Below are 20,480 nucleotides of genomic sequence, written 5' to 3'. Positions count from 1 at the left end.
ATAAATCTAAATGTTATATATAAATCTAAATGTTAAATGTTAAATCTAAATGTTATATATAAATCTAAATGTTACGGGAAACTAAATATTTAGCTAATATGCAAATTTATTGTACGGGTCAACGGAAATACCAAAATAAAAGCTTCAAGAAAACCTCCCGCGCTAAAGTGTGCCGGTCGTGGTCAGGTTCTGTGTTTGCGCTCCTCTTACGGTCACTTTTGACTGCCATGAGCTGCTTCAACTATTCCCTGCCAGCATGTCCAGCGATTTAGCTGAAAACATTGGAAGAGCCGTTTTGTCGGCCATTCAACGATTCAGCGGTAATGTACCCTCGACCTCACAAACGCCGCAGCACTTGGTAAGTTTATTGTATAGCATTTTGGACGGGTTGATAGCAGTGTTAGCAAAACTAGCAAAGCTAAATTACTTAGCTAGTCCTCAATTATTTCATTTGGTAGGCAGCAGACAGAGATCGAACATCATACAACTCTATTTATTTATTTGGTAGGTAGGTAACAGTCGTTCTTGATGTAAATGTTTCCTTAGGAATCCAGCAATGCACCTGGACCAAGTAGACCTGCCGTCTCCACTGGGATACCATACTGCTCGGTAGGCCTTCTTACACATATCATTTAGCTGACTGATTTCTGTTTTTTCTTTGGTGTAATATGTCACCTTAAATTAAATCCTGTCAAAGTAATGATTCTGATTCTACATACATTTCATCTTCTTAGGGGTCCATCACTAGCAGTGTCACATCACCACCAACAACATTCACAAGTTTTACGTCATATTTTATTACTGTTTTTGCTCTGAAGTGTCTTTTGATGGCTCACTTTCATATTTTAAAACTATTGATAAAATATTACTCTAGCTAATCTGTCACAGTACAATTGCCTCAAATTACCCATCTTTTGTTATAGAATTGTGCTCATTGAGATTTTCTGTGCCGTGTTCTAGGATGGTTACCAAGGAAGGCTTCAGATTTCCAAAGAGGAATTGGAAAATGTTCTTTCCCTGAAAACATCTTTTACTGAAGCTGCATCTATCCTTTCCATCTCCAGGCCCACTCTGTATAAGTTACTGCAAGACTATAATATCTCAGAGTCAAAATTCAATGTAATCAGTGACCATGAGTTAGATCAGATAGTGTCCCAGATAAAAACTGAACATCCAAATGTTGGAGAAGTGATGCTGATGGGTCATCTGCGTTCCAAAAACATAGTGGTTCAAAGATGGCGCGTAAGAAAGTCACTGCGGAGGGTGGACTCGGCTGGTGTTCTATCCAGGAGAAGAACTGCAGTTGCTCGGCGAGTATATTCTGTGCCTCATCCAAATTTCATATGGCACATAGATGGAAATCACAAACTGATTCGTTGGAAGTTTGTTGTTCATGGTGCAATAGATGGATACAGCAGGATGTTGATGTTTCTTCAGTGCTCCAGCAATAATCGAGCTGAGATTGTGAAAGCCCTCTTTACTGCAGCTGTTGGACAATTTGGCAGACCCCTGCATATCAGGACTGATCACGGAGGAGAGAATGCTCAGATTTGGGAGGACATGCGAGCAAGCAGGGGTGAAAGCTCTGTCTTAATGGGAAGTTCTGTGCACAACCAGAGGATTGAGCGTTTCAACCGAGACTTAAACAACAACTGTAGCCGCATTTATGCACCTATATTTTATGAATTGGAATCACTTGGTATCCTAGACTTAGAAAATGCAACAGACCTATTTTGCCTTCATTGTGTGTTTCTACCACGAATCAACCACACTTTGAAGGAATTCAAAGCTGGATATAACAATCACTCTATTTCCACTGAAGGTAATAGAACTCCCATCCAGCTTTTTGCCTGCGGAACTCATGTGTCTCATCGTCACAACCCAGAACTTTCTACAGCAGAGGTCTCCATACCCTCCTTGTCAAACTCTGAAAGTCGGTTTGTCCCATTAAATGACAGCGATTTACAAGAGCTATATACACAAGCATTCACCCTTTTGAAGAAGACAACAATAATGGTAAAACATTGTTTCAACGAACACAGCAGTATATTTTTAACGAACTTGTAAATGTGTGATCTCAACCACAGGATACCAGTGATGTTCTAAAGAGTGATGACACTTAGTATTCTTAAATGCTGTACAGCAAATGCGTTTTTTGTACTACTGCAGAAGCCCCTCCCCTCTAGCAGTGATGCCTCCTGCCACATAAGGACTCAAAGTTAATGACTGACAGTGACTCATAGGCTATTCAGAAGGCTACAACCACTTTTAGTTTATGGGTAAAACCAGTTATTCAGATTGCAGTAAAGATCAAATTCACACTGTAATACAGTATAACAGTGAAAATTATCAACACTGAACAGTCAGTCTTTAAATCAATTCACAAGATTATCTACAGTATTGTTTTAATCATTGTAAAGTTGCAATAGTCTTAATAAATGTTGCTGTTAGATGTCTAAGTAATCCTGGCCTGTTCTACAAAGCATGTTTAGTATACTCTGTGCATAAACTGTTTTGAAATCTCCTTGTTTAAAAAAAGAAAAAGCTTAATAAAATTATTGTATTACACCAGTGACTTTATTGATTTGTTGTTGAAAATACAGAGTTAGCATTTTTATAAATCTATTGAAGCTTTGAAAATTATTACATTTCAACATTAAATGCAGTCAGAATTTATTTCAACTATCTTGTATGAAGCAAAGTTACTTGAAACTAAAATTAATGAACAGGATTTGTATAAAAGGCTCTGGGATTTTATGTCTATGTTCTGCAATATTGTGTGGGGTGGAGTCGTAGGAAATGACGTAGGCAGAAGTTGGGGGTATCGCGATGCTACTCGAGAAGGGGAGATTTTTTCAGTGTTAGTTGTTACCTCGTAAGCTGTGTTCCTGGTTGCCATCCTTCACGTGATGCTCCGAGTGTTAAGTTCATGACTGGAAGTAAGTTTCCTTAAATATGTTCATTTTCCGATTCTGATGTTGGCCGCGGCTTTAGTTACATTCTACCGCATTGTAGCACCGCATTTTTTCATCTCGTGACTCGAAGCATGTGCCGCCGGCCGCCGCCATTATGTAGTAATTTTATTCGGCCACACGATGGCGCCAAAGACCTTTGTTTACAGTTAGAGTGGATGCTTCGGCTATGTATGACATTCTCACTGTGTTTAATTGTGTCCTTTTCTGTGTTTGGAGCAAGAGATGTAAGATTGGCGTAGTTCAAATTATATATGTCCTGTTATGTGTATATTCAGATGGATGTGTTGGTTTATTTCATTTAATCCTTTATATGTATCTTAGTGAAGCTGTTGCTGTATATATTTATATACTCATGGCAACTTGTTTGTTACTACAGACTGCTGGCAACACTGAGCATCTAGGTGGCAATAAAACAGCTGGCGGTGACAATCCAGCAAAGTGGAAGCCTGTTGTCCTCCTTCCTGTATCCTGACCGATACACCATCTTGTTAGCTGCTGAACCTAAAAGAACTAGCCCTCACCACAAGTACTCCTCAACAGGATTAGAGTTAACAAACCCACCATTTTAATTTCACTTTTTTTGGAACATGTTTAGATGGTGCTGAATAAAGCTCCATTCATGAGTGCTACTAAGAAGCAGTAATGAAAAGCATCATCATCAGCCATTGTTGTTTCATTCACAAAAAGCTGAAGCTCATTTGCACATGTGTGTGCAATCGGGAGATGTTTGCTTTCATCGTGAATGAATGTTATTTTAGGAGCTGGTTGAAAACCTATGGCTGGAACCTTGCTGCTCCCGGTGGCAAAAGCCAAGATGTGACCAGGCCTCAAAGCCTTCACAAATGCCTCTTCATCCTTGGTAAGAGTCCTTTCTCCAAGTGAGTCTCTCAGCTCTTCATCTAAAAACAAAGAAAAACCACCGTTAACCTGGGGACACTAAAATAGTTAAAGCTTGAGCTAACAACTAAATGATGGCTAATGTTTTTATTAAAAATACAGAGGTTCTGTCTTTGCTTTGCTTGTCAGTTGTAAGCTATCATACATCTTTATTCCTGTTTTGTGTGTGTGCATGTGACATAAAAAGACAGTTTTACTTTAGTGTCCTGAATTGTTTCATGGCCAGACCACATTATATGTGAATTTCTGCTTACTTTCGACACACTGGAGAAATTCCCGAAATTTGACCACCATCAGCTCCTCTCTAACTCTTCTGTTGCTCCCAAGGACAGAATAGCTTGGCCTGAGAACCCCAGCAATTAAACTGGCTGTCAGATCTTTGTCCTCCCCCGATAGGTCAAGCAGAACACGCAAATTGGGGTTCTCTCTCAGGAGTGATAAAATCTAGACAGAAAAGTTTAGATAATGGTTAAATTCCAGTTTTAAATACAAAAAGTAGCTCACTCTAAATGATTATAAAATAATGACCAATTGATACAGAAAAAATATAAATCTCACTCCATAGTAGGACAAGCCATCAGTTAGTTGATCGAAACAGCTTTGCCGTTGCAGAACTGCGAGGTATAGAGCTGCATTTTTCACGAACAGATCTTTATTGGCCATGGTGACTGTGAGTGGAAGACCTTCAACTTGATATCGCCATGAGTCGCAGCAGCTGACTGCTTCCTCCAAATCATGTTGAGTTGTTGCATTTACAACCTAAATATTTAAGAAAAACACTTTAAATGTTTGTTTTTTTACCAGTGTACACAAATACTGCAGATGGTTCATTTTAATTGGACTCGAAACTTTTTTGTTTTGGTTTATTTGGCTGTATTTCACCAATAATTTTTTTTTTTTAACAAAAAGGAAACAAATTGAAAATATAATACATGGAATTGCCTCTGTTGGGGGAAAACTCTGCAAAAGACCCAGGAGAAATAAAGACACAATGAGACAAGATTACTTTTTATGCTTTAACGTGTACACGGGTAAGCTGTTAAGAACAACTCACACCATGAACAGAGGCTTGGCACTTTTTATAGGAGAGACAGTGAGAACAGGATAAGAAAATAATAAACAGATAAAATAAACAACTCCAAATGTGGTGCTAGTCTCGTCAGCAGAGAGCTGGGAGAAAGCTGTGAGAGATAAAACAATCTAAAACAATATGTCCCAAAACAATATGTCTTTGCTGAGAAAGTCTAAAAGGATAATTCTAAACTAATCTAACCATAGACAAAGGGCAGACAAAAGGCATCTTTGTACATTTAAAAGAAGGTAAAGAAACATAGAATCATTTTCCACTAACAGCCTCTAATAACCAAAAGTGTATTTATTATATAGTATAAAAGAAGACTTGTGAATATAGGAAATATTACAATATTCTTGTTATAATATTGCAATTCACCTTTTTCAGATTCTCTCTTAACTCAGGGTCACCTATATCATCCGGTGTTAGGTGTACTTGAAGAATGTCTCCTGACACAATGTAGTCTACTACATGTGGAGAGAGAAAGGCAGGTGCTTCTCCACCTTGCACTATTATCGTGGACAACATCCTGCCAATGGTTCGATATACTCCATTTTGCAAGTGTAGGATGTTAAATTTCAGTGTGCATCCATTTGGTGTAGCTGAAAAATAACACACAAAAAAGTATATTCTGTACAGACCCCAAACTGATATCTTGAGATTGACAGACAAAAATGTATTACTTTTTTTTTTTTTACTGTTTCAGACACACAGAACATAACAGATTTATTATCTGTAGTCATTTATTAACTTGTTAATGTTCTGTCAAACAATGTTCAGATCAGGTGGTTGTTGCGTTTGTAACATTATAAAAACGAGTGTCGTCAACAAGCCTTTAGGCCTTGAGTAAGTAAGTAAGTTAGTTAGTTAGTCTATGAAATCATATTACCTTCAAAAGCACCACTGTCCTGAAAGATGGCCTTCACCAGTAAACGGAAAAACTCCCGCCTTGGCCCCCCAAGGTCAGCAGCATCTTCCTCTGTATCATGTTCATCGCTTGCAAATGTGACATAAAGCATCTCACAGCTTTCTGCAAACTTGGGTCTCTTGAACTGACGCAAAGCAGTCGACCACACATTGGCTCGACTGATATGGAGTTGTCTTGTTCCTGGTGTAATGACTTTCTCACTATGAGCTCTAAGAAGACCTTCAATTTCTTCTTTGCTGAGCTTCTTAAAAGACCTATATAAAAAAGGGACAATGACAAACAGATCTTGGGGAAAAATGGAAATTTGCTGTACATTTGACTCAAGTGCACAGAGTTACAACAGATAATTATGTTGTGATAGTCCATATTAAATTAGTCAGAAATGTAATGTAAATGTAAACCTTTGTAATTGTGTAACTGCAAAAAAATGATGCAAGTAAAGATGCAAATAAGATATTCAATTATCAAAGGTTACTTTCAAATCTTACCTTGAAATATGAACTTCACTCTGTCTATCAGACTCTTCTAGGAGGCTACGCTGAATTGCCTCTTCAAGAGCTTCATCTTCCTCCAGAAAAATAGGGCTAAATAGATAAGAGATATTAGAAATCATAAAACATGTCAGCCTTGAAGAATTTCTCACACTACATCATTAAAAAAAACAAAAAAAAAATTAAATGTAAATCCTAAAGTTGCAGTCATTCAGCAAAAAAACCCCAAACATGCAAATTGGAAACTTGCATCAAAACAATATCCTAAACAACATCTAAAATGAAGGATTTCTTTAACCCCTAGACAACAGCTTACACAAATTCTGCCACATTATATGGAAACATCTGCTGTCCCTCTGCCTGTCCCTCATTTTCACTCTCTTGAATGCAGCTCTCTGTTTCCTGATACTTGGCCTCACTTTCACCTGGTGTTGTAGACAACGCATGATGCACTGAACAAAGGAAAGAAGGTCAGCATGACTTGCTTCATAATGTTAACAGAGCCTTTATATATCCTTATATTACTTTAAGTGAAAGTTGGGCACATATTCCTCCTTGGCTGTAATCACCTGTGATAATTCGTAAACATTAAAATGGTAAATGGCCTGTATTTGTATAGCGCTTTTACTAGTCCCCCCTAAGGACCCCAAAGCGCTTTACACACCCAATCATACACACATTCACACACTGGTGGAGGCAGCTACAGTTGTAGCCACAGCTGCCCTGGGGCAGACTGACAGAGGCGAGGCTGCCATATCGTGCCATCGGCCCTTCTGGCCAACACCAGTAGGCAGTAGGCGAAGTGTCTTGCCCAAGGACACAGCGACTGAGACTGTCCGAGCCGGGGCTCGAACCGGCAACCTTCTGATTACAAGGCAAACTCCCAACTCTTGAGCCACGATCGCCCCAATCGGACAAATTAATGATGCTCTCATCAAACAAACCCCCCAGGAATTATTACGCACTGCAGTAACAAAATCTAACTGGTCATTGAGCTTAGAACCTCACTAGGTTTTCATTCACGTCACATACCTCGTCTTCTCCGGCAGACTGGACTTTCAAAGTCACTATCAGACAGCTCTTCTGGTTCCTCCTGAGGGAAAAGAAAGCACGTTCTACATAAAATCAAATACAGTTGCACCAAATCACTGGTAACACAGAGGCACATGGCTGCACTAAAAACTGTTTACACCTGCTGAAACTGCAATATTAATTAATACAATTAATAAAATTATGTTAAGGGAACAGACTCACTTTTTAGACAATAAATATTTCTGCACTGCAATATAAAATGTTTACCCGTGCAGGTTTTTGTATCCCTGCCATTATATAGAGGCAGGTGGTGGAACAAATCGAGCCAACTTCTTGACCACCCCAAAGAAAACTGCTAGAAACATTTGGTTTCATTAGTCGTTTACATCCTCTAATTGTACTCAAATACTCAAAAGGGAATGTCTGGCCTGTTGACAGTGCAAATGTTCTTCTGAAGATTGCTGCTATTTCTTCTCTAAGTTGTGCTTCAGACCAGTCAGATGTAAAGGAGATCTTCCCAATAAGGCCATCTTGTGCTAGTTTTGCTCGTGAATCTCCTCTCGGTATGAGAAACGTTGATGCTGAAGACAAGGGCAAGCACACAACATCTTTTGTATAGTGTTTGCAGGTCTTGTTTTTTCTCACAAAATGTGAGCGCGTAGCATGAGCTTGAGGAACTTATGGAAGAGGAACCTGAAATGAATTCAAACACAGATACAGATAGACACCTATGCATTACAATACATCCGTAAGGTTTCTGTTATCTGTTCATTAAAAACAAACAAACAAACTGTAGACTCAGACCATCTTACTATTGTCTACCCATTACACAGAAAACTGAACCTTTTGTATCTTGTAGATTAGCATTTGGTGATTGTTGGTCAAGTTGGTGATTCAGTCCCCAGGTGCTCTAATCTACAGCTACCAATGGGTTTATCTGAGTATGACTGTGTGCGAATGTTGGACAGAAAAAGTGCTTGTATTAATCTGTGCCTGTGAATGGGTAAATGAGAGCTGTTGTATAAAGTGCTTTGAGAGTAGAAAAGGCCTGCAGTTAGGTCAGTGTGTATTTGGACCCTAACAAGTTTTATTTTGTTGCCCGTTTACTGAAACATTTTCCAATCATAAATATATCATGGACATGATGTGCAGACTCAGCTTTAATTTAGGGTATCCATATTAAAATGATGATGTCATTACCAATTAAGCAGATAAAAGGCCTGGAATTGATTTGAGACGTAGTGTTTGCATTTTGAAAATTTTACTGTGAACAGACAACATGCGGTCAAAGAGAACATAACAGAAAAAAGAAAATTAAGAAATTAATACAGCCACTACAGTGACCATCAAAACGATGAAAAATATTGACGTAAAATTTATTTTGCGACACCACAGAACACCACAGAACAAATGATAGCATATAATATGAAATGATAGATGTTTTCATATCGTCATATCGAACAGCCCTAATACAGAGGGTTCAATGCAAGGTGCAAGCCACTCATAAGCCTCAAGAATAGAAAGGCTAGAATGGACTTAACAAACAAAAAAAAAACCATCTAGTAAAAGCCAGCAAAATTATGGAAAAACATTGTTTGGACAGATAAAACCAAGATCAACCTCTACCAGAATGATGACAAGAAAAAAGTATGGAGAAGGGTGGAACGACTCATGATCCAAAGCATACCACATCATCTGTAAAACATGGCAGAGGCAGTGTGATGGTTTGGGCGTGCATGGCTGCCAGTGGCACTGGTAGTGTTTACTGAATATGTGACACAGGACTGAAGCAGCTGAATGTGTTCAGAGACATACTTGTCTGCTTAAGTCCAGCTAAAAGTAGTCACATTGATTGGGCAGTGTAGTGGCAATTCCTTTACTTTTGAATGATCAAACGTCCCACAACTTAAAGTCCACAAGCCACTGCTGCACTGAGGTAATATTTCGTACGCAGGCAAAAGAAGTCCATTGTCCAAACCTTTTAGTTGAGAGTTTTGGTTTTGGTTTATTTATCCATTTGGCAAGCAATAACAAGATCCTTCCTACTGCTTCTCCTGCTCTGGTAAAAAAAACCATAGGCCCACCCCAATGCATGCTGGTCCTATACCAGTCTCTTTATTTATAGAAACAAAATGGCCCTACAGCTCTTACTGACTAATTTAACAAAATAACAACAAACAAAACAAATCATTTAAAACAAAATATTAACCAACAAATAAACCCCAAAATATAAATAAACTAACAAACTTTAACTAATTTCAAAATAATAAAAAATAAAGAACAAATAGCTCCAACACTCCGGCCCCTAATTGTGCATACTATCACAATTACTTTAAAGTCCCAAAAGGAGGAGCTATTCCCTTAAACAAATCCTTAATTTTCATTGATGATTTTCTTCACGATGAGGCTTCCAGTAGCAAAATAAGTTTTGTCACTGGCCTTTCCAAAACACTGGTCCTTGTTTGTAGTCTCACAGAACGCACCAAGCCTTTTGCATCCTGGTTTACATTTAAGACTTTCGCCATCATCCATGATCCTCTTGGAGCTGTAGCGTCTGCAATTAAAACAACATCTCCAGGTATAAGACATCTTTTAGTCCTCATCCATTTTTGTCTTTCTTGCATCAGAGGTAGGTACTCAGAAAGCCATCTCTTCCAGAACAACTCTGCCATGTACTGTACCTGTTTCCACCTTTTCCTGACATGCAAATCACTTGGATGAAACAGTCCTGGTGGAAAAACTGGTTTATTTTTCAGCAACAACAAGTGATTGGGTGTCAGTGCTTCAAGATCATTTGAGTCATCTGAAACTTTAGTAATGGGTCTGTCGTTCATTATAGCTTCAACCTCACAGAAGACTGTGTGGAGTCCTTCATCATCCAGAACTTGCTCCTTAAGAACTGAGGCTAAAATATTCTTTATTGAACGAATGAGACGCTCCCACACACCACCTTGGTGAGAGGCTGCTGGAATGTTGAAGTTCCATTTCATGCCATCCTGAACAAAAGCCTTTTGAATTTTGGCATGGTCCAGCTCAGTCAAACTTTCTTTCAACTCTCGATTCGCCCCAACAAAATTTGTAGCATTATCAGATCTGATGGTCGAAACTGGGCCTCGTCTACAGATGAACCTCCTCACAGCATTTATACAAGAGTCCGTATCAAGTGTATATGCAATCTCCAGATGTACTGCACGACTGGTGAAACAGGTAAAAAGAACTCCATACCTTTTAAGGAGACTTCGTCCTCTTTTAACACTTATAGGTCCAAAATAGTCCACTCCAACCTTTGTGAATGGGGCTATGTCTGGCAGGACTCTCTCTTCAGGCAGATCCGCCATCTTTTGTTCAACAAACTTTCCTCTGTTGCGTCTACACGTGATACAACGAGAGATAATTTTCCTGGCAGCAGAATTTGCATTTAATATCCAGTAATTTTGTCTTAGTTTTGACAACATGTGTGCTCTTCCTGCATGTCCCAACCTTTGATGGATATGGCGTAAAATCAGTGTTGACACATGCATATCTTTTGTCAAAATTACAGGATGCTTTAATTCCATAGGCATGGCTGCTTTATTCAATCGGCCACCCACTCTGAGGATTCCTGCATCCAACACTGGATCAAGTTTGTAGAGACAATTTCCCTTAGAGACTCCTTTGAGGCCATTGCGGATTAAAGCCATTTCAGTCGTAAATTTCTGTTGTTGTGCATATTGAAGAATAGCTTGTTCTGCCTTTGCCAAGTCTTCTGGAGTGAGATTTCCTTTCTTCAAAGTGGTCTTAAATCTTTCCATTCTTATCTCCACTTCTTTCTGACCTTCCGGATCATTCTTATTCAAACCTGCAGCAAGCAACTCTTTCCTCTTCTGTGCCAACAACACCAAGACCTCTTTCATCTTTAAAAGCCAGGCTACAGAGATTTTAAGTTTTGCCCAAGACGAGAAGTAGAGGATAAAATAGCTGGTAGGATTTTGTAATTCTCTCACAATGGCATTCATTGTCAGGTCCCTTTTGACCTCTGGGTCATCTGCAGAAATTACACTGTACTCCACATCCAGTTTAGGCCATTCCTTTTCTGACTCATAGAGAAATTCTGGCCCTTTTATCCATCTCCTACATTTGAGGAGATCCCCAGCTCTCATACCTCTGGATGCGTCATCTGCAGGATTCTCCTTAGAAGAAACGTATCTCCACTGATTCACATCTGTTGCTTCCCGAATAACAGCAATTCTGTTTGCAACAAAAGTATTGAATCTTCTGGTTTCATTGGAGATGTATTTCAGTACTGTTGTGCTATCAGTCCAAAAAACTGATTTTTCCAACCTGACCTGCAGCTCCTTTTGCAGAAGCCTGTCCACCCGAACTGCAAGAACTGCAGCCGTCAATTCCAACCTGGGAATTGTAGTTTGCTTGAGAGGAGCAACTCTAGCCTTTCCCAGGATAAAAGCAACATGCGTGACGTTATTCTTTTCCAACTTTAAATATGACACCGTTCCATACCCATCTTGACTTGCATCAGAAAAATGATGAAGTTGTGCCCTATCTGGTCTTCCAAAGCAATTTGGTTTAATGCAACGTTCCACTTTAAACTTTGAAATCAGCTGGAGATCCTCCAGCCAATCACGCCACCGCTGGGAAAGAGAGTGGGGAATAACTTCATCCCACTTCAAATTTTGTTGGCAAAGCTCTTGTAGCAACAGTTTAGCTGGCATACTGAAGGGAGACAAGATTCCCAAAGGATCATACAGTGAGCTGACCACAGACAAAATGCCCCTTCTGGTTGTTGGACGGTCCTGCAGGGAGGTTCTGAACTGGAACTTGTCTGTTGCTATGCACCACTGTAAACCCAGTGCTCTCTCAACTGGAAGTTGATCTGTGTCCAAATCCAGATCCTTAATTTCCTTTGCTCTTCTTTCCTCTGGGATTGACATGAGCACTGTGCGACTGTTGCTGATCCATTTTGAAAGCTTAAATCCTCCTTTAGCGCAGATATCTGTCAGCCTCTTCACCATGTGCACTGCCTCCTCTTCTGAAGCAACAGATTTCAAACAATCATCCACATAAAAGTTTCTTTTGACTGTATCAACCACTTCAGCTGGAAACTGTTGTGCATTATCATCTGCAGTTCTCTGTAGAGCATAATTTGCACAACTTGGCGAAGATACAGCTCCAAACAAATGCACTTTCATCCTGCATTCCTGTGCAGACCTTGAAGTGTTGCCATGTTGCCACCACAGGAAACGGAGAAAGTTGACATGTTTTTCTGAGACGTGAACTTGGTGAAACATGGAATCAATGTCCGCCATTAATGCAACAGGCTCTTGTCTAAATCTGATCAGAACCCCAACCAGCGAGTTTGTGAGATCAGGTCCCTGTAGAAGCTGACTGTTCAATGATGCTCCTTTATAAGTTGTTCCACAGTCAAATACAACTCTTAATTTGCCCTTTGTGGGATGATACACTCCATGATGAGGGATGTACCACACCTTTCCATCATCTTTGTGCAACTCATCTACAGGCACAAACTCGGCATATCCTCGTTCAAGCATGTTGTTTACACATTTAGTGTATTCATCCTTATAATGAGTATCCTTTTCAAATCTCCGTCTGAGACTCTGGAGACGCTGCTCCGCGACACAGAGGTTATTTGGCAAACTGGAACCTTCTCTCCTGAAAGGCAAATCAATGTGATAATGATTTCCAATAAGCTTTATTGAACTACTAACAATATCCATGAAACACAGATCTTCTCTAGACATTTCAGTCTGCTCCGCTGATGATCTTTCATTAAAATCATGATTGTACTGTTTAATCAACATGTCTTCAAGACGCTCAACAGAAATCCTATTGGCTGTTACAGCAGTGCAGTTGGTTTTATTTCCACTGTTACTTCCAGTGCGCAGGGGACCATTTATGACCCAGCCAACTTTTGTTTTTACAGCATAAGGTCCACCTCCCACACTGTTTATCACCTTCCATGGCTCCAAAACATTGGAAGCATCAGTGCCTATCAGTAGCTCCACATCTGCATTAACGTTGTACAGTTTAACAGGTTTAAGATGAGGCCACTGATCGATGTCGCTTTGCTGGGGAATATTAACTGTAGAAACTGGCATAGTCTTTTGAGTCAAAACATCTGGCAATGGCATGAAATCATTTGCTTCCAAACCAGACACTTCCAAACCAGACAGAACTTGTGTACTAACAATCCTATCTTGACTCATTGTTCTCAAAAAGATATTGGTCTTTTTACCTTTTACATTCAGCCTTTTTGCCAAAGTTTCTGTACAGAATGTACCTGAACTTCCAGGATCCAAAAACGCATAAGTTTGCACAATTTTATTACTCTTTTGGCTCTTAACTTGAACTGGAACTATAGAAAAAATTGCATCAACTTCATGACCAGCCCCAATATACCCACATGTCTGAGTGGTTGCAGTTGAAAAGTTGACATTAGAGTTTGTCCTCTGTTGAGTTTGTTCCGAAGACGCACCTGGATCCTTTCGCTCTATATGAAGAACCCCTGGGTGCCTTTGGTGACACACGTCGCAATCCAAACGACTCCTACAGTCTTTGCTTGTGTGACCAACTTTTAAACAACCAAAACAAATTCCCCTTTCCTTGATAAAAGTCAACTTATCCTGATGCGTTTTAGCTTTAAACTGCTTACAATTCTCTAGTAAATGGTTGCTGTGTGAACAAAACAAACAACTACGCAGAACAACGGAAGTTGTTCTGCTTCCAGTTGATTGAGCTTTGATTCCTGGCACTGTACTGACATTAGTGGCAAAACTACTTCCTTTTCTCCTTTGCTTGGTAGAACTTGAAGCTTTAAAGCTGCTTCCAGATTGTGAGTCTTGGATGTTGCCAAACACTGGATCTGATGCTACTTTTACCTGTTTTATTATAAAGGCAACCAGATCAGTGAACACTGCTCTGTAACCATTTTGTTCCTGCAGTTCATAGGCAACAACTCTCCATTTTTCCCTCAATTTGTATGGAAGTTTCATAACAACCATTCTCATATTTGAGGGCAAATCCAACTCCTTCATATAAACAACTTGCTGCATTAGATTCGAACATCCTTGAAGAAAAAGAGAGAATGACTGTAGACCTTTCACATCCTCACTTTTAATAGGTACCCAACTCACAATCCTCTCCATATATGCAGAGGCAATTTTATTTTCGTTCCCAAAATGTTCTTCAAGAAGATCTTTAGCTGTGGAATAGCCCTGCTCAGGAGGTAAATGCTGACAACTATGCACCAAATCTCTAGGCTGCCCCCTAGTGAACTGCTCTAAAAAATGCAGACAGTCGCTCCAGTTATCAGTTTTAACTTCCACTCCATTTTCAAAGGCATTCATAAATGATCTGTACTGTAAAGGGTCTCCATCAAACACAGGGATGTTTCTGGCGGGGAGGACAGAAGATAAGTTTTGTTTTACAAGCAAAGTAGTGATGTCATTTTGTTTTTGCATAATATTTACAATCTCCTTCGTGCAGTTCCCAGTCAAAGTAGGAGACTGAGGCTGTGTTTGCTGCGTCACTTGAGCTGAATCATCAACCTGATGTTGGGTTTGACTTTGTCTAGGTACGATTACTTGTGATTCAGATGCAGAATTTATACCAGAGTAATCTCTTGATGTTGGAACAAATGTATCGGCACAAGGATTTAAACTAGGCGCTTCTTGTACGTGCCCTCTTTCAAAATAAGAGTTCATTCCATCAGAATGCTCAGAGCTACAAACTGAATTTATTTTTAAGACACGAAGCTTTGCATTAGTGGCTGCCAGCTCTGTTTCCAAGGATAATGTCTCCTTTTCTTTTCTCAGTTTCTCCTTTTCTTTTCTCAGTTTTTCCTCTTGCGCTTCGATAGAATGTTTTTCTTTAATGCAGCGAGTCGCTCCATGAGCGCTGCCTTGTCAGCCGCAGCTTTAATGCATGCGGAAGATGTTGATGAAATTCGACTTTGCTGTGACAAGGTTTTTGAAGGTGGTTTTACACTTGAGATATTAGAGACACTGTCTTCAGGTTTTATTTCATCCAAACTTTCAACAGCTTTATCATTGCGAACAGTATTGTTTTGTTCAGTATACGGCTCGCCCGCCTCCTGCAACCAAACCTTTACTTTGTCCATAAAAACAGAGAATGCTGTCACCTTCGACTGAAAATGTGCAACTTGCCTTTTCACTTCATCTTCTGGCAGTGGCAAACTTAAAAAGGATTCTTGCAAAGCGTTTGCATCTTGATAGCATTTAATAAACTTCCCAAATTCAGAAGACACTTCCTTAACGTTTTCATGTGAGGTCATTAAAGCGGAAATTTTCCCCATGTACTCAGATGCTTGCTTACACATTGAACTGCGCTTTTCTTGGCATGTCTTTATATACAAATCCAAACCTTTTGGCGTAAATTTAACGCTTCTTTTCTCTGCTTGCATCTCAGTGTCATCCTCTCGTTTACTCTTAATATCCGACATTTTTATTGTCTTCTTGGATTATTTCAAACTTTATAAGCACACTGAGAATCCATAGCCTAAAGTACAAACATGACATCCATTTACCTGCCTTTTGGAGCGAACAAACATTTCCACAGAGGGCGTTGGCATGTTTCAATTAGCGATCCAATTTTGCACCAATTTAGTACGTCAAAACTCAGTTCATCAGTCTTTGTAGTGAAATAATGTCTTTAAACTCTGTTAGCAGAGACGGGTCTTCCAGCGGAATCTGCATGAATATTGAAGATACTTATATTGTCTAGACGGAGGAATAATCACACGTGGGGCATCGGCTTTTCACCGGAACAACACTTAGTTTTTATTATTGAACTCTCGCGTGCACTCTGCAGCATAACAGGAAGCATCCTTTCAAAATAAAATCACAACAGATGACAACGAGGGCATACCTATTAACTAGCTCAACACCCCCACTTGCACTCACGTTGTCAGCTTTACATGCATTCCAAAAGAAACAGTTTTTCTTTACTATTTGTTTACACTCCAAACATATATTTCTCAAACTTCAATAACTTCCCCTTTGTTGCTGGCTTTGTCATAACATCGGCCACCATCAGACCTGTCGGACAATACTCCAATATCAAATTTCCAGCATTAACTGTTGATCTCACAAAATGATATTTGATATCGATATGCTTACACCTCTGTCTGTTAACAGGATTCTTTGCCAATGCAATAGTCCCTTGATTGTCCTCAAAAATCTTTGGCGGTCTCTTTTGATGCTCATACATGCTTTGCAACAGTTGTGTCAAGTACAAACATTCTTGTGTTGTTGCTGCCAAAGCTATGTACTCTGCTTCACAAGTTGACAAGGCAACAGTTGGCTGCTTCTTTGTTCACCATGACACCAAAGTACCTCCTTCATTCAGGCTTACGCAGTAACCTGTAGTACTCCTCCTGTCAGTCACATCCGCAGCCCAGTCTGAGTCACTGTGACCTTGTACTCTCAAATCTTTGTCACTTTTCCTGTAGCACAATGTCTTGTCTTTTGATTGTTTCAGGTACCTTAGAACATGTTTCACAGTAGTCCAATGTTCCACAGCTGGTTCTTTGAAGTGCTGTGACAGCTTACTTACAACAAAACTCAAATCTGGTCGTGTGCAAGAGGTCAAGTAAATAAGGCTACCTACTGCCTCTCTGTACATTCTGACATTGTTCATTTTCTCAGCATCATCATTGTAGTTCAACCTTTGTTCACAAGGAGTTGATCTTGGTTTACAGTCTTGCATTTGAAATCTTTCCAGTATGTTTTCTACATATCTCTCTTGTAACATTTTTACACAATCTTGGGTTTGCTCAAAATCAATACCAAGAAAATGTTTGAGTTTCCCCATATCTTTCATTTTGAATCTTGCAGTTAGCATTTCCTTCACAGTTTTCAAAACCCTTTCATCACTGGCTGCAATAATAATATCATCAACCCATATGATCATGATCACTTTTTCTTTTCCTGTTTTCCTTGTGTAAACACAATGATCTACAGGACTCTGCATGAAACCGTTCTCTATCAAATAGTCATGTAATGTCCTGTTCCAGTTTCGGCCTGACTGTTTAAGCCCATAAAGTGACTTTTCCAGCTTGTAGACCAGTTTCTCATCTGTTTTTCCTTTTACTTCATAGCCTTCTGGCTGCTCAACATACACTTCAAAATCTATTGGTGCATGCAAGTATGCGGTTTTTACATCCATCTGATGCAAAATCAGGTTTTCTTGTATTGCACACTGCATCAATACTCTTATGCTTGTCAGGTTAGCAGTCGGAGAAAAAGTTTCATCATAGTCTATCCCAAAACACTGGGTGTAACCTTTAGCTACGTACCGTGCTTTATATTTTTCTGATCCATCACCACTGTTTTTCTTCACATATACCCATCTACCCCCCACTGCTTTCTTTCCCTCAGGTAAGATTGTTAGGGTAAAGGTGTTGTTCTCTTTTAAGGATTGCATTTCTTCATCCATAGCTGCTTTCCACTCTCTAGAGTTGGGTGACCTTGCAGCTTCACTGAATGTCACGGGTGAGTTACTTATCAGTCTGTAACAGTAGTCTATGTTAGTCAGCACTTGATCATCAATGTCTTCTCCTGACTCATATTCATTTAGATAATCTGGTTTCTTTCTTGTTCTAGAAGGATACCTTCTGGAGTTTTCAGTCTCATCACTAAGTGGCATCTGACTGTTCACTTCTGGTTGGTTGTCAGTATCTGGTTCCTGTGAACTGGTACTGGGGCTTTCCCTGTTCACGTTTGGTCTCTCCCTCACCTGTATGTCTTCATCCTCAGATGTCGTATCAGTTTGTGTTTGCTTTTCCTCATTGTGTTTGGTTACAAACTTAACCAGCCTAAACTTTTGCACTTTGGCGCTGTCTGGGAAATAAACCTTGTATGCTGGGCTGTTTTTGTCGTAGCCTACAAAAATCCCTTTTGTACACTTAGAATCCAGCTTACCCTTGTCTTGCTTGTAAGCATAACACTCACACCCAAACTTTCGCATTCTGGATAGATTGGGCTTCCGCCCAGTCAGCAAAAAGTAAGGTGTCTGCCCTGTCCGGTTGTTAAAGCATCTGTTTCTCACGATAGCCGCTGTTTGAACTGCATACGTCCATAATTCCTTTGGTATGGCACTCTCAATAAGCATGCACCTCCCCATATCAAAAAGCGTTCTCCAGCCACGTTCCGCTGTACCATTCTGGTGAGGGGAATATGGGGCTGAAGTTTCATGTCTTATTCCATGTTTGTTTAACAATACCTGGTAACTCTTTGCCATGAACTCTGTGCCGTTGTCTGACCTGATACACTTTACCTTCCCGAGTGGGGCTGTATCGGCCAAAAAGATTTCAGTTGCTTGCATTGTTTCACTTTTGTTTTTGAGAAAATATACAAATACTGCACCGGAAAAGTCATCAGTAAACAATAATGCATATCTGTGTCCATCTCGTGATTCTGGATCTATCGGCCCTGCTAGATCCGTATGTACCAGCTCGAGAGGTTTCTCAGCTCTCCTGTCAGGGTTTCTATTCCTAGTCTGGACAAATTTTCCCTGAATACACACCTCACAGTTCAAACTTTCTTTATCAGTTTTCCCTTTGATTTTCATACCTTCAACCACATTTTGTAGCTTCAGAATGTCACTATGATTGCAATGTCCCAAAATTTCATGCCATGTCTGCACATCAAAACAATTATTACACTTATCATCGTACTCACTTACAGTCTCAAGGTAATAAAGTCTGTTGTGCTCATGGATGTGAAACTTTGTACCGTCTCTGTGTTGAAGGACGTTCCTTCCTTTCTTAAAGATGATAGTGGCTCCGTTCGTGGTGGCCGCTCTCACAGAGAAGATATTCTGTGGAAATGAGGGAATGCATAGGGCGTCTTTCAGTGTTGTTTTACACTGTCTCCCTCTGCTGTCAATCAAGCACACCTCTGCATCTCCTCTGCCTTCAGCCACTCCTTTACACCTGGTGCCATCAGCTAATTCCACACAGTGCGTTCCCGGCTGGAAGTCGTCATTAAATTTCTTGAACGCTGTTTTATCATTCAGGATGTGTGATGTTGCGCCAGTATCCACCATTAGGCCTTTGGTCCTGATGTCTTGTGGCTGTTGAGGTGCCGCGTAGTCATCGCTCATCCGGAAGACATAGGTGTCGTCGCTCTCTGCGTTGTCGCCCTCCTCCGAGGCTATGCGTGCTTCATCATTCCGTTGTCGTCTCCTGCAAGTCGACTCTTGATGGGTGTTGCTCCTACAGTGACCGCACCACTGTCTGTAGCGGCATGCTCTGGCCTTGTGTCCCCGTTGGCCACACTTAAAACAGACTATGTCTGACATGTCTCTCCTGTGGTCATTAGCAGCTGCTGCGGGTCTCACGCTGGGTTGCACTCTCGCCTTCATGATGTTATCCTCTTGTTCCATTAAGCGCATTTTCTCAGTGTCCTCATAGCTGCGGAGTTTCGTTTTAAATTCCGCAAACTTGATTTCTGATTCACTTTGCGTAATGTGAACGGAAAAAGGTTTAAATGTTTCTGGTAAACCTTTTAACACCATCGCTACAAGCAGACCATCACTAAGTGTCTCTCCAGCATTTCTCAGGGCTGTAATAAATGTCTCTGCGCGTATGATGTACTCCGTGACGCTCTCACTGCTTGCTTTCTTCAGAGAAGTCAGTTCGGTATAAAGGCTGATAATTCTTGGTTTACCTTTTCCTGCATAATAGTCTCTTAAAATTTTCAGTGCCTCGCGTCCATCATCGGCAGCTTCTCTCATCACGAGCGATACTCTTATCATCCAGGAACTGTATTAACTCTGCATAGGCCTGGGCATTCTTATCTTCGTCGTCCTCATCGTCGTCATCACTTTTCAATATTGTGTCTTTTAGACCTTGTAATCTAAGATGTCCCAAAAATTTTGTCTCCCACAGTTCATAATTCTTCTCATCTCCGTCAAAAACCAACCTTGCCCATCGGCCACTGGGTTCACCAGCACGCTTATTCATGGTGCTAACTTAGCACGCTAGCCCTCACCGAACACGCTGTACTTTGCGACTTTTCTGGTGGTAAACTTTCCCCTGGCGTAGCTTC

At 40.3% G+C, this 20,480-nt stretch overlaps 1 protein-coding gene across 1 annotated transcript; it reads right to left on the bottom strand.

The window, feature by feature from the left end:
* Positions 1 to 962: 962 nt before the first annotated feature.
* Positions 963 to 19,815, bottom strand: LOC308393737 (uncharacterized protein; the record flags this gene model as incomplete). Its single annotated transcript, XM_080877692.1, has 8 exons — positions 963 to 3,874; positions 4,127 to 4,631; positions 5,323 to 5,546; positions 5,834 to 6,126; positions 6,361 to 6,456; positions 6,680 to 6,815; positions 7,396 to 7,456; positions 19,114 to 19,815. 7 exons carry the CDS (start codon positions 19,813 to 19,815, stop codon positions 4,386 to 4,388), a joined length of 1,758 nt encoding a protein of 585 aa, XP_080733818.1. The 3' UTR covers positions 963 to 3,874; positions 4,127 to 4,385.
* Positions 19,816 to 20,480: the final 665 nt, after the last annotated feature.

Source organism: Rhamphochromis sp. 'chilingali' (assembly GCF_963969265.1).
Source record: "Rhamphochromis sp. 'chilingali' genome assembly, chromosome: 3".
Classification (NCBI taxonomy): domain Eukaryota; kingdom Metazoa; phylum Chordata; class Actinopteri; order Cichliformes; family Cichlidae; genus Rhamphochromis; species Rhamphochromis sp. 'chilingali'.
Note: the sequence above shows the minus strand (reverse complement) of the source record. Positions and strands in the feature narration are given on the sequence as shown.